Source organism: Poecilia reticulata, chromosome 16, assembly GCF_904066995.2.
Source record: "Poecilia reticulata chromosome 16, P_reticulata-male-v2, whole genome shotgun sequence".
Taxonomy (NCBI): domain Eukaryota; kingdom Metazoa; phylum Chordata; class Actinopteri; order Cyprinodontiformes; family Poeciliidae; genus Poecilia; species Poecilia reticulata.
Window position 1 is genome coordinate 15,377,491 of NC_088845.1, and position 14,957 is coordinate 15,392,447.

The 14,957-nt window shown below is 41.8% G+C and overlaps 1 protein-coding gene across 2 annotated transcripts in view; it reads right to left on the bottom strand.

Annotated features, from left to right (window-relative positions):
- adamtsl4 (ADAMTS-like 4) overlaps positions 1 to 14,957 on the bottom strand; it is a 47,927-nt gene that overhangs the window by 7,064 nt on the left and 25,906 nt on the right. For both annotated transcript variants that reach the window (XM_008432736.3, XM_081597163.1), the window contains exons 6-10: positions 4,356 to 4,495; positions 3,134 to 3,338; positions 2,551 to 2,735; positions 734 to 893; positions 29 to 274 (exon numbers count right to left, since the gene is read on the bottom strand). In XM_008432736.3, coding sequence (XP_008430958.1) covers positions 29 to 274; positions 734 to 893; positions 2,551 to 2,735; positions 3,134 to 3,338; positions 4,356 to 4,495 — 936 coding nt within the window. The remainder of the gene's footprint in view (positions 1 to 28; positions 275 to 733; positions 894 to 2,550; positions 2,736 to 3,133; positions 3,339 to 4,355; positions 4,496 to 14,957) is intronic.

The window sequence follows — 14,957 nt, forward strand, 5'->3', positions numbered from 1 at the left end:
GCAGATGTGTGTAAGTCAGACTATCTACCTCTGCCACAAGTCGCAGAGCACTCGGTGAGGCTGCCTCTCCTCCACACAAATGGCAGCTGGGTGTCCGGCGGCAGGTCAGTCCGAGGGGGGATCCGAGCGTTTCTATTGGGCCCGGATCCCCGAGGGCGCGTCCTGTCAGGTGACCAGCGGTCAAAGGACGGCGACGAGGCCGAGGAGGACGACAAGGAGTGGAGAGAAGGATCTGACACAGGAGGAGGGTTTTCTGCCGACACCGTGAGGGAACCTGGGAGAAAAGATAAACAAAGATAAACAAGGAATGGCAGGAAAGGCGGAGGAGAAGTTAGAAAATAGATGCACAGAGGGGAAGAAATGCGGGAGATAAAGTGCGTGAGGAAAAAAGCTAAACACGCTGAAATATGTAGAATAAGAGGAAGGCGACGTGAGTCAGAGGATAATGAAATCACAGTGAGGTCAGGGTCTCATGATGGCAAACATGTTGAGCTGATAGCCTCGCATCTGGGTCAAGGGTGAACAGACACACGAAAACACGCCGGGACAAGAATCCCACCCACACGGCCCACAGCCTCGCCTGTCCTAATCCAAAGAGGCATCAATCAGAGCCCACAGCGACGCTGCCTTGAGTAATTTGGAAAAAATGACTCCCTGTGATGCTCTGTTGGATTTAAACTGTGTCTCAGTCACTGAAAAGAAGAGTATATGCGTTAAAAGCAGTTCGTCTCACCGCGAAGCGGGGCCCTCACTGGCTCCCGCTCCCTCGCTCTCTCCCTGGGTGACTCTCTGGGCGCCTCGTTCTCCGGCGGCCTCTCCTTGTCTCCGTCTTTGTTCTCCACCGGGACGTAAAACTCGTAGTCGACGCCGGGGTTGTCCTTCTGGTAAATGATCTGGATACGAGAGCAAACATGGCAAACGCAGAGTCAGCTGTGTCAGCGATGACCCTGTCCAGGATTTCACCGTGATGCCGCTAACCGTGCAGCTCCACTCCAACAGTTACTTTAATTATACACTTAATCAGCAGAAACTGTAAAGCAACTTCATCTGACACATTTGGCAGCTGACTTTGATGTGAATAAATAAAGCTATTGGAATGAAACGAGCTCTGGAGTTTATTGAAATCTCTGGGTGAGGCTGTTAATATCGAGCCCTGGGCAGTATGATGTGGTTTTAGGCTAAACCTTAATGTAGCTGCCTGTAAGCTGTCGTAATGCTAAAACTTGGCTGTCCGGACCCTCAGCAGATGAGCATCACACGATCTTTTTAATGCTACATTTCAGGAGCAGTAGCCCCTAAATCACTTTAATTACCCTTCTTCCGCCATTTTGATTCATCTACTTCTACTATTATTTATTACCGAGCAAAAAAAAAAAAGCAAAAATCTGCATGCCTGGTCAAATATACTATGACTACTGTTCTGTGTGCTTATCAAAGGTTCCCTTTCTGAGGGAATCTGTCATGATTTGTGGTTGTGGCGGTGAGGAAAGACGCAGGAAGGCCCAGGTAGACATGATGAAAATAATGGTTTAATGATAAATCTAAGTAGTACACTCAGGAGCACAAGGGACGGACAGACAGACAGACAGACAGACAGACAGACAGACAGACAGACAGACAGACAGACAGACAGACAGACAGACAGACAGACAGACAGACAGACAGACAGACATAGCATGACAAGGACCTAACAAGAGAACAGGTGGGTTTAAATACACAAGGAGGCTAATCGGGGACGAGAAACACCTGGGAACAATCAGGACAGGACGGCACAGAGACTCACAGGGGAACAGAACTAACTAAGCACAGAAAAACCTCAAACTAAATACACAGAAAATACAGAGTCAACTCCATCCTGCTGCATCCACAAACCTTCATCTGTATGTAATCTGCATCTTTTCACCTTATTGCCTTACTGAAAGGGACAGTATTATGTATTTTTCAGGCAAATAGTGCCATTTATTGCACAATCGAGTATCTGTTACCCTCAATTGTTACAAAAATGTTATATATAAATATAACTTAAAAGAAATTTGACTTTGTGATTTAATGCTTTGAAATTGGGCCTCTGTTTCTTTTAAAACTCCTGATTTTCTGAAACTCTGCCTCCATAAAATGATCTCAACAGCGCTCCTCTATTAAACATTTAAGGTTAAGAACTCTCTTCTGTTGTTTAAGATGACACTGATTAATGTTGTACGAAGATAAAATACTGACGGCTGTTTATACCTCTGAAGTGGTTTATACCACTTCAAAAAAAAAATGTTGAAGGAAAATTGCACATAAACACAAATTTAATTCGTAAAGTATATTTTTAAAAAGTTTTGAGCATCTGATGTTAAACTCCTCATTGGGGTCATTAATTAGTTTTATCAAAATGTGGTTTTGAATCCTCCTCTTCTGGATGAGATTGCTAGAATTGTTTCTCCATGGCACTAATATCAGCAAAATTTGATTTCAAAAGCTTTCAGTCTTCTTGAGCTCCTGTCACAGCAGTGGCCTGCTCTGTGTTTATTTGCAGGGTTGAAATAAATGCCTTCCTGTGCTTACATAAAGCTGCAGCTGTGTTGTGGTGGGTCCCCGCGCCCTCAGGGACTCGCCTTTCTCTTCCTCCCCCTCCGCCTGCGCTCTGGGTTGGGTGTAGGTAAAAGTAGTCCCACCTGCCTGGTAATCTCCTGGAGCGTCAACAGCCCAGCCCCCGTTCACCACGGACGCCCCGGTGCCGCTCCTTATTGCTGGGGGGAAAAGAAGCGAGAAACGGCCGATAGGTTCAGGAGAAAATGTACTTTTCGCATTTAGAGCCCAGTTAAGCCTGGCCAAGTCCTAGAAGCCCCTTCCTGTGTTCAAACACACTCCCAGACAGGCAAACAGGAGGCGGCAGAGACAAACATACACACACTTCACTGATTCCTTACAACTCCAGCAATACAAGCTGTACTTGGCCTAAATCTGCAAGACCACAAACTCTACGGTCTTAAACGAAGCCAGCACACACACGATCGCAGGCCAAAGCTGCACTTTGCCCGCCAACACTTCACTTATAACTGGATCTGCAGCCAGTCTGGGGAATCAAATCTCGAGACGCACGAGCGTGAGTGTGTGTGCAGGAATTTGTTTGTCTGTTAGATCTCACCCAGGTAGTTGGGGCTCGCTCGTCTCTCCGTGATGGTAATGAACGTGGCTCCCGGAGGGATGTCCACGATCTTGTGGTAGCCGAGGGGAACGGTGCCATTTGGTAGGCTTCCAGTTACCTTTCGGCAGGAGCGGTCCCGCCCCCCGCACACGCCACACTTGTCGATCACAGCGCTGGAACCCAGAATGCCGTCGCAACCTTCAGTCTGGTGGAAGACAGTGGGAAAAGAAATAGTTTCAGACTTGTGACACTGAGGGAAATGCTTGTGAAAGGGGGACCTGATTTTCCACTTTTGCAAACTGCCACGTGGGTCTCAACTGCTTGTTTAAAAAACCACAAGTTAATTTTAGTGTTTTTTGGTATCTAGAAAATTACCCATTTCAAAAACCTCATGACTGTTAAATCACATTTTTTGGGCACTGTGCCGTTACCTAGCAACCCCAGCTGAACCCAGCCCTGTTACCTAGCAACCTAAGTGGAGCTCCAGCACGGTTGGTCGCTGGTTTTTCTGCTGAATGAGTTATAAAATGGCTAGTAAAATCTGTTCTGTTGTTAACTTATCATCCAGAAACCACATGTTGTATTCTTGTTGGTTGTGCAGGAGGCTCTACTTCTGCTTTTCAAAGATGTGCGGTTGTATAATTGCGCATCTGTTTGCAGCCATTTTCACAAGCGAGTGTAAACGTCGCGTTGGGTGGTCAGCAGCAACTTGTTTGGATTTAAAGTGACGAGGAACTAAAACATCTCATTCTGAAAGAATCTCAAAATAGGCAGATTGGACCAGACTAAAATAATTGAATGATTTCGTGCAAAAAAAATGCAATGGACATGTTTTCTATAGCCCATATTCCTATTCAACCTGTTCAATCAAGTATAATAGGTAACCTTTAATAAATCACATTGAAATTTTAATGTTTATTTCACTGTTAGTTGTGTAAATTGGTAATTGACGCTTGCAAGATTCCTGCCAGATGCAGAGAAGTGGACTGAGGGTGAAATCAGAGAGTGGGAGCGTAAATGAGAGTGAAGACACAGAGAAAAGAGGCCCTTGAACAGGGCTGTCTGAATCTGAATGGCAGGCTTAAATCAGCATCCAGATGTGAGACGGACATTTTTAGGACAGCCAGGTTCTGCTTTACTGCAACCACGGCGAGACAGTTGGGTATCACGTTCCGACACCTGAAAAACAATCTTCCACGCACAAACATCTGAATTAACTCACCAGACATTGTCCCTCCACACACACGTCATTGGCACTAGTGTTGAAGCAGGGCGTGCCGTCTCTGACGCGCTCCGCCAGGCGAACATAAAACCGGTAACCAACAGGTCTGCAGGTCAGCTCGCACTGCTTCTCCAAACCAGCTGCAACACACAAGCAGAGATATCAACACATTTTACATTCAAGGAACTTTTTAATGTTTTGTAGTGTTATGGTCATAAGTTTGATTGTATTTGATTGGGAATTTTTAGGGCCAACCAACACGTAGGGGTTCAAAATTGTTAAGTTGGAGGGAAACATTAGCGGTTTTCAAAGATTACAAACAAAAATATGAAAATGTGGTGTACGTTTGAGCCCCTTTTATCCTGATACCCATAAATAAAATCCGGTGCATTCAACTGCTATGTGAGTTTTAAAAAAAAACCTAACACTGCCCATCAACCTTAACAAATCCCCCCAGCAGAACATGCAGCATCGTCCTCTGGGGAGCAAAGGACAGCCCTAAAAAGAAAATCTGAACTAACTATTCTGAAAAACTGAAGAGGAATTTAAAAATCGTGTTGCACTTTCCATTCATTTTGCAATGATCAACTACTCTGTGCTGATCTATCAAAATAAATCAGAATAAATGTAATTGAAGGATCACTGCAAAAAGACAGAATGTTACCAAGTACTTTTGCTCTAGTTTCTAGCACCTAAATACTCTAGAAGCAAAACCAAACTTTTCAGCAATGTACAGGAGCTTACTTTAGGATAATAATTTCTTCATATTCTTAATAATATAAACTAGTAATAACAAGTATTAGTTCCACTGGCAAATTGTTTTCACTTATGGGAAAAATGACTTGTTATAAGTGAAATAATCTGCTTGTGGAACTTGAACTTGTTCTGCAATATTAAGGAATTTTAGATTTTTCAAAAGCTCCTATTTCTTACTGAAAAGTTACTTGTAAGTAAGTTAGTTTTGTCTTATTTCGAGTGCGCTAAAATATGTGAACTAGAAACTAGAATAAAAATACTTGGTAATACTTAGTTTTTACAGAGTGTTATTACTTTTCTTTTTATAACAGACAATGTAGAAAAACTCCATTAGTCATAAATGCCTTCGACTGTAAGCCAGGAAAGTGAGCGTTGACCGTGTAACCTTCAGAAAGCCAGATATTGATCACTGACTCCCCGCGCTGCGCAGCTCCCCAGCAGACACATACATATTCACAGGAGAGTTGTAAACATAAGGGTGGATTTATGAGTTCAGCTGAAAGCAGAGGGGGCTCAAAGAAAAAGAGGAGGAGGCAGGAATCAAAGAATGAGAGCACAGCTCAAGGTTAGGGAGGAAATAAAAGCCCTTCAGTGACAAGAGAGAAGGTTGACGGCGAGTATGGAGGACCCCACAGGGAAAGAAGCAATGCAAGCAAATAATATGGAGATATTTTTTATGCTGTGACAGATCTGGTTCTATGTTCCCCAAAGCATTTGCCTCAAACACGTGTGATGAATGGAACACGTCTCGTCCCAGTTTTCACAGAAGATGTGGAACTACTTCTTCAAAAAAGGACATTAAAGAACGGACAGGAGAGGGCAGCGAGTGGCTAAAGCCATGGCTGTTTTCTTTGAGGAAAGATGTCAGGGAGTGTAACGGGTGCTAAAGTCTTCATGCAGGGAGAGCAGATGTGCGTGTGGACAGAGCTGTGATTATGTTGCAAGAAATACTGTTCCAGACGCAAACTCGCTGCATGAGTCACGAGTCATAGATTAGGCTAGCGGTGGGAGGAAGGCGCGTCTCTGCTTCTGAGCGTGGCCTCTGACTGTTTTGGGGTATATTTCTTACAAACGACACAAATGCAAACACCACTCCGACGTGAGTTTGCAAAGTTTGCAAAGAGTCTCATTCAAAGCAGATCTGGAAACCACCTGTTGGAAAACAGTTTTTACTTCAGACACATAAAATCACCTCTGTAATAAGTTTGTAATGTCTTTGACATTTGAGAGAGCTTCACCATGAAAACAGAACGTCTGTCATCTTGAATAGTCATCAGCCACAAGGAGGTTAAAGTTTCCATCTTCTTTAAAGTCAGAAGTTCAAAAGAGTTAGTTGGGACCAAAGTGTAAAGGGCGCATACCTGACCTCGACTTTCACCTGGTAGGGTTGAAGGATGCTTCCACGTAATCTCCTAACTTCTGGATATTTCTTAAATCAGCAGAAGACTTTGCAAAGGTGTAATACCAGTGTAACACTACAGCCGCACCAAAGTGTTTTGAGACTTAAAGGAAACTTTACGGCTTTTGTTTTTATGGGAACAGGTTGCCATGGACAGCGATCAAATCGGGTATTAGTAATAGCACATCTAAGACCTAATTTGGAGCGTGGTTAAGCAATGGAACAAGAGGAAATGCTGAGATAATTTTGATGAGCTCAGGGGAAACTTTTAATGAGGACAGAGCTGATGTCACTCATTCTGGTTGAGTTAGAGGAACAGGATGGTTTCACCCAAAATTAGTTATTTGTACAGTCATGAACTTTAAGCGGTTGAACTGCACAACAGAAAGTCCAGGAAGTGACATGAATGTCACCTGAAAAAGATTCGGCTGAAGGACTGGTTTGCCACCAGTGCAGAGCTTGACCAAAACTGGCCGCAGGCATTTGTGACCGTTTCCGCACAGACAGTGAGGCCAAGACCTGTTGGGTGGCAAAGAATAAATCTTTTCCAAATAAAACACAAAACAGAGACAGAAATGCTACAGAAAATACCAGGATTGGACTGTAGAGTCTAGAATATGGTAAAGTTGTTTTCTCTGAAGATGCCCCCTTAAGTCATCTGGAAAAACATTCCTCTGGTGAAGAAAAGATTAATGCCTCTGTGAGTTATGCTGACAGTGAAGCATCCTGTTGCAATTCACATGTAGGGTTGAGCATGAAGATGGAGTGATTTTATCTTTCGACGAGTCCAGTCACTTACCCAAAACAACAACATGATTTATTAGGCAAAGGAAAAGCAAAGCTTTGGCAAAATCCAGAACAAATCCTTCAAGAGATGTCCTTACAATCTGACGAGAGCTACTGCGAGGTAAAGTGGACACACTAAATGATGAAGCAAAATGTGCTTCAAAATGAACCCAGTCGAGCTACTACAACCTTAAATTATTTTACGTTGTTTCCAGTTGAACTATAAATATGTCATAAGAAAAATTAAACACCTTTTAAGACATTTGTTTCACAAGCTGTTTTTCAACCCAGCCCTAAAACTGCCCTGTCTGTTTTATAGGTTTTTCCTGCTTTAACACACCTGATTCAGAAGAATGCAATTCTGCAAAAATCCTGTTAATCAGTTATCATCTGAGATCAGGCGCGCTGAAGCAGGGAAACATCTAAAGCATTCAGGGAAGTGTGCCTTAAGGACCGGGGTTGGAAAACAACCGCTTTACCTCACAAACCAACCAGTTTAGCTGGAGTGAAAAAACGTTTGTGCACAACTAGGGCCAAGAATAGGGATAGAAATGCTTAAAGAGCTAGCAGGGGTAAATCAAGCAGGATTTCACGAATGTATTCAGTATTTTATTGTTTTATTTCTTTGCAAAAAACACTGCGCATTACTAAACAAGCTCTGGACGGTTTTCCAGAAAAAAAAATCTATTGGCATAAAGATGAGTCCTGCTGCGAGTCATTACCAGAAAACACAAAAGTTACGACCCACAGCTCAGATGAAACCTCGACTTGAAGCTGGATCAACAGTTTTTCCAGCCTCAGACCTATTAACTTCATTAAGAAGTGTGTTTGGACTGAGTGGAAGTGGGAAGGAGTTCATGCACAGAGGGCAATGTACCTGGATCGGATGTTCATAATCACACAGCTTCGTAAAAAAAAAACATGGGCCGTAGCAGGACCATCAGATAGCTTGTAAACACGCTCTGGAAAGGAAGTGTTGATTCAGCACATGTAAACATTTCCCTTAAGACGTTTAAACAGCGCAGTGACGGGATTACGAGCGAAACGATTCAAATGCATGACCGGGGCCATAATGACAACAATTTCATACTGAAATATAAACAAAAAATAAAATCTCAAACTCCCTGGAGTCGTCTGTGAAGCAAAAACAATGCCAGGTCCAAAGTATAGTCAGTGTCGGTAAATAGATGAAATTCAGAAATCCAGCTGCACTCACAAACACACATTTATCAGTAGGGAACAGGGGTGAAGAGCTGATCAACATGCGGCAGGAATAAGCTGGAATCTAACCTTCAACCAAAGATTATGTCTCAACTACTGACCTAGGAATTAGAGAAACTTGTCGTATTCTAGTCTTTTAAGGTGGTCCGATACATGACAAATAACAGAAAATAAAAAAGCTCACATTTTGTGGTTTCACAAGTAGAATTTTGAATAATTAATTATCCAGTTCAGGTTTTAGATTCTGAACTGGACATGACCAAGTGAAGGATGGTTTCGTCTTTCTGACACCTACAGCGCATCTCTCCTAAACTCTCACATCTTGAGACATGACTAAAACAAATCAAACGCTGACGTCATGACGGATATCGTTGGAGACACCGCCGCTGCTCTCGTTCATTTACAGGAGATGTTTTAATTCTGATCATTACCAGAATGAAATTTGGACTTAGAGACAATTGGCTTCGTATCCTCTGAAGTACAGAAAAGACACAGGAAAGAGGGATAGTTGATGCTTGTTCCCTCCATCCATCTGTAATACTTACAGACCTTTAAACCCGAAGCTGCTGCAAAATGAGTAAGGCTGTCTCTCACAATCTCCATCTCTTCAAATCACGCTTAACCAAATCTCCACTTCTGTTCTCATTTAACTTTTTTTTCCCTCAAGCTTCATCTGTAACTCGTCTCATCTTCCCTCGCTTCCTCTGATTTTCCACCATCCCTCTGTCCCTCTCTCAGCTTAGTGTGCAGAAGGTGAAATATATGTTGTCTAAATATACTTCCCCACTATCAGTCCATCTAAACAAACTCCAGCAGAAAGAGAGAAAGAGCGAGGCAGCTGGACAGGAAGAGAGGAGGATGGGTGTCCAGAGATGAGACAGGGACTGGAAAAAGAGGTGATGTCAAAGTAAAACAACACCTGGGCAAGCAGTGGTGACAAAACGCCTAAAGGATGAGGGAGTATTAATCAGGGATGTCATTTCTAAGTAGATTTGGTGCACTAATGCAAAGATCCAGCCAGCACCAACTGTAAAACACTCAATCTACCTCCACAGACTGACGACGGGAGGCTCGGTGTGAAAGGTTTGGGCTCGGGCCAGTCTTTATAAGCTAAACAGTGCAACACGGTTTACCTTGGAGACAGTAAGAAAATCGTTCCATGCTCAAATCCAGTGACGCTGCCAGTTCTTTATCCAGTAGATACAGTAAACATACTTGATGGCTTGTTTTTTTCAAAGACTCTCATAGAAATACATTACAAAAAAAACCCTCAGTATTAGAGCTTGCCATCTTTCCCAACCGCTGCTCAGTCATCTTTTCGTTCCAGCAGGCTTTAAAGGGACAATTCAGGTTTTTGAATGGGGTTCTGTGGAGTAGTTACCAGTAGTTAGTACCTTAGCTGTCATATACAGACGTTTTCCTCAAAGATTTTAGTAGGTAGACATTTTCACTCAAGAAGATTAATAATTTTAACCAAATGAAGCAACTATAACTCATATGATCTGCAGTTATTATTGATTAGCATATTGTGTTTGAAGTGGCTCAGACCAAAGCCAATATAAAATGTTTGAGTTTAAGTGGTTTTACAGGCGCTAATCAGTCTGACTAACTGTTAGCTTTCCTTTGTTAAGATGTTGTTTTTATGACTTAAACACAACGTCTGTCTGCAGAAAGTAAGATACTGACAACTCATGACTATCCACAGTACCCAGGTTCAAGAAATAAATGGTTAGCCTAAAAGCATAATTATCTAAACAGGACTTAGACAACTATGTTACTAGGCTAATATGGATATTATATTCTGTTTTGTCAGATGTTGCTTTCCAATGTGCTCAGTTAATAATATTGAACTGATTTATTCAATTATTCAATTTTAACCATTCGTTTCCCTTTCTACACTCAGATAAAAAGTTAATATCTCAAAGTTAATTGGTTTAACAAGCAAAACATATTTTTTGTAGCAAAATTTGGTCATTGACAGAAAGTGAATAAAAAAGGAGTCAATGTTTTTTGGTTTTTTTTAAGTCAAGTTCTGAATCAAGATTTTTTTAAGGGAACACAAGGTCTGACAAAACAAAACTTAAAAAATGAGGGGCACCTTTACACTTTCATTCAGTATTTAATAAGGGAAAAGAGTCATTTGTTCAACAAAACCGACAATAAAAGTTGGTTTTGGATCAGAGTGACGTTCTTGCAGCATTTATTGTCAGACTGTTGAACTAGTGCAGGGAATAAAAAAGATTTATTTATTCTCATTGCGCCACCAGATCATTGCCAGATTACTTGCTATTTATTACAATCATGCATTTGCCATGACCAGCTTTACCCAGAGCATCAAACACTCGTTCTGCCAAAACGGCTCTGACATCCAGTGACACGGATCTCTGTGCCAAAAACTTCTGGCACCGAGCTACCGGGCGTTGATGCTTTCCATTGTCATTCCTGCTCGCCTGAGGAAATATCTGCCTTTAAAGTCTAAATCTTCCACTCTTCCTGGACAAAACCTAAAGTAACATCTGGCCTTTGTTTAAAATGGGAAATAGTACAATCTGCATTCAGTCCTGCGTCAAATGACTCTGCAGTAGCCGGGGGCATTCATCAGCTGGAGTTCAGCTCGCAAACCATATGTAGGCACCAGGATGACAATACAAAACCTGGAATGTAGAATATGTGAATCATTCGGCTTATTTTAATGCTAAAAAAACAAACAAACAGGCACACATCTGGTAAAATGCTAACTTTGTTAGTGTGAGGGACAGGTAGCGTAGAGAGGGTTTATTGCTGCTTTTTTCCACGAAAACAGTTTCGTTGTGCAGCCTGGAATGAGACTGGAGGGAGCCATGAGCCTGATATGCAGCAGTCCTGCAAGATGGAAAACTAAGATACGTGGCTGACACTTAATAAAACACAGAGAGGGAGGACTTAATTGGGTCATTTTATCTGATCCACTGCTTACAAAAAAATATCGACTGCAGCTCTTCAACTGTAAGTATTTAAGCAGCATCGGGTTCCGCTTTATAGCAGAAAATCATGTTTTTGCTACACACTCTACTGGATATCTGGTTTCAATTTCGTGCAATGCGTTTATTTGAGGGCAGATCGGTGAGTGTGTTTTATGTTATGACAGAGCAGAACCAAAAGCGAAGCTGTGTATGTAAAAGCCGGGCTTCTGAGTCTCTGCTCTCAGGGTGTTTGTGTGTTCACAGCTTTGGCTTTACCGATACAGTAAAATCCCAAACGACAGACACACAAACAGACACGTGCAAACTATTTTCCCACATTTCATCCCAGGTTCACACAGCTATCCGCATGCAGAACGCCCTCAACCAGTACGCCCATGATGTAAATACACAGGAGATCATGCACATGCTTTATAAGCCTAATGACAAACACAACTGAGATCATCACACAGCTGCGTTTTACTCTCCCTCCTCCCCTCCCGCATTTCTTATAATCTTTCTATTCACTCTTCTTTTTTCCCCCCTAAAATTCCTGAAATATCTATAAAATGCTTTCTCTGTCTCTTGTTTCTTTTCCTCCAGCATTGAAAAAAAAGAGATGTATAGAAATCTGGACCCTTGCACATACAGCGTCTTGCAAAGTTTTTTATACACAGTTGTGTTGTTTATTCAATCCGTCTTTTTATTACCTCTGACCATCTTTGCCACCAAAAAAGAACTAAACCCTCATATGGGAGCTCTGCATATTTCAGCGCTGAATATTCTTCTAACTCAGACTGATTAGAATCTGTGGACATCAACTTTCAAGCTTGGAAATAGATTTCCAATTATTGAATTTAGATCTTGGCTTTGATTAGGCCATTTTTTTAGGGTTGTTCTGCTTTGGGAGTCTCAAATAGGCTCCAGCTATTTTCTCTTCCCTGTTTGTACCAAAGCCAAGCATCTCACAGCATGATTCAGCTACCACCATGTGATAAAATGATAAAAAAATATACAGCTCTGGAAAAAATTAAGAGATCACTTAAACTGATCAGTTTCTCTGATTTTACTTTTTATAGGTACTGTATTTTTCGCACTATAAGGCGCACCGGATTATAAGGCGCTCCTTCAATGAATGGCCTATTTTAAAACTTTTTTTTATATATAAGGCGCATAGAATAGACGCTACAATAGAGGCTGGAGTTACATTATGCATCCACTAGATGGAGCTGCACTAAACAGAATGTCAACAAAACAGTCCGACTCCGGTCGGCGAGGAGAGCCTTCCACGACTGGGCTGGGGTGTGGCCGGTAAATGGTCACCCTTCTGATCAGAATCAATAGAAATTAGGACCGATAGAATAATTAATAATAACTGAACTCTGATTCGGAACCGCACAGCATTCTGGGGGATGTAGGTAGAGCAACGGCCTCTGCCGCTCAACCTCTGACAGTCAGCTAAGCAAAGGTTGGTGGCATCAACTCACTCGCTTGCTCTTTGGTTACCTAGCAACAACCTGTTGAGTAACGCGCGCAGCAGCAGTTTCAGGTTGACCCAACATACTTGAGCATAATTCACTTTTTGAAGTAATGCAGAGGTTCCCCGGACACTTCCACACAAATTTACATTTTTACGAAAGGCGTATTTGGTGATGCACAGGAAGCTGCTCAGCAGGAAACAGCCTTCGCATGGAAGTGTTTTGTATGAGACACTGAGATGATGATGCTGAGATTCAACCAGTTGCAATGAGGACGTGTAGCATGTCTGCTGCTCTCTGTGACAACTAGCTCACCAGACTTGTTGGTATCCATTAGGCCTGTCACGATAACAAATTTTGCTGGACGATTAATTGTCTAAAACATTTTTGCGATAAACGATAATATTGTTTCAAGACTTTTTGACACTGATTTAATGGAAATTGACTAATAATACATGCAATTTCCTGATAGATACACCTTATTTTCAAAAGAACACGTTACACTGGAACTGATAAACTAAATAAACAAAACAACCAAAAACAAAAATAAAATGGATTCTCAGTCTCCATTTACAAAAAACGTACTTGAATAAAAACTAAAGAACATAAAGCCAAAGTGGAAATAAATACTGCATTCAACCAAAAGAGTGCAGATTATGAAGTGTGCATACCATATTGCCCTTCAGTAATCGCTAGATTTAAATAGAGAAGATGGGCACATCAGACTACCTAATGCAATAGTTCACTACACGTTTTTTTGCCCCTATTTTCCCCTTATGACAATCTTAGATCGTTGGCCGATCTAACCAATCATCCTGCAGTGTGTGGTGGGTTACGGTAGGTCGTCGTGGCCGCTCCGATCTAAATTAGGGGTTTTCCCCGACTGGGAGCTTAACGCTGCCCGTTGAATGTGACATGTAGCCAATCAGAAAGCACGGATTCTCCTCCACGCTTTCTGAGGAGAAATTACGGAGGGTGGTCATTGGAGATGATATGTAGAAACAACATTAATGTTTATTCAACATTTCGTGCAAAGAATATAGAAATGACAAGGAGAGGAGTTGGAGCCAAATTGCTACCTCAGTTGATAAACCCGGTAAGCTGTTCTTCGTTAACGTGACATAAATAGGTTATAATGATTTTCATTCAGTCAGGACTTTACGCTGACTCTAGCCACATGCATCACGGGTAGATTCTAATAAGCATTGATTAATGCTGGATTTTAAAATTAGTTAACTGGACTTGTAGCCATTATTTTGTGCCCATGTGGCTGGACACCACAAGGCATGCAAACCCGATTGAACCGTTATACCTAGGATTTCTGTCGGCTAATGTGTCTCTCAGTGTTTGAAAATGGGCCGACAACTTGTGTAGTGTGCACTGGACATTAGACTAAGGAAATGAGGAAGGGAGGGTCAGTGGAGAGCACTGGAGCTGAGCCTTTTTTCATTCAGTGTCATCAACAGAAAGAAAAAAGGCCGGAAGAGACGATAAAGACGATAATTAAAATGAGGTCGATAGGTTTAATTTATCGTCCGATTAATTGATTTATCGTTTATCGCGACAGGCCTAGTTTCCATTCAGGATGTGGGAAATAAAGGAATTTGACATGAGAAACGTAGGCTTACCTATAAAATATCAACCGTTTTCGGAGAGAGTGATATGATACTGCATGGACCACAGAATACACACAGTAGGCCTTAGTATGTGGGAGCAGTTTCATGTTTTGCCACTGTGCCTCATATGGCCATGTCACTAGATTGGCAGTATATTGGATTTTTAACACAAAAAACTCTGCTTAATAATTGTTTAACATCTGAGACAAAACAGTTGCTTGACCTTTTTTAGGGTTATCAGGATAAAATGTGTGCCACACTTTAGAGAGACTATTTTCATGGAAAAAAACAATAAAATGCATCTTGTGTTGGTCTATCACCTAAAATCCCCCCATCTGTGGCTACAAAGTCACAAAACGTCAAAAGGTTCAAGCAGTACTTCTTTTAACGGGCTGCTTGTAAAACCA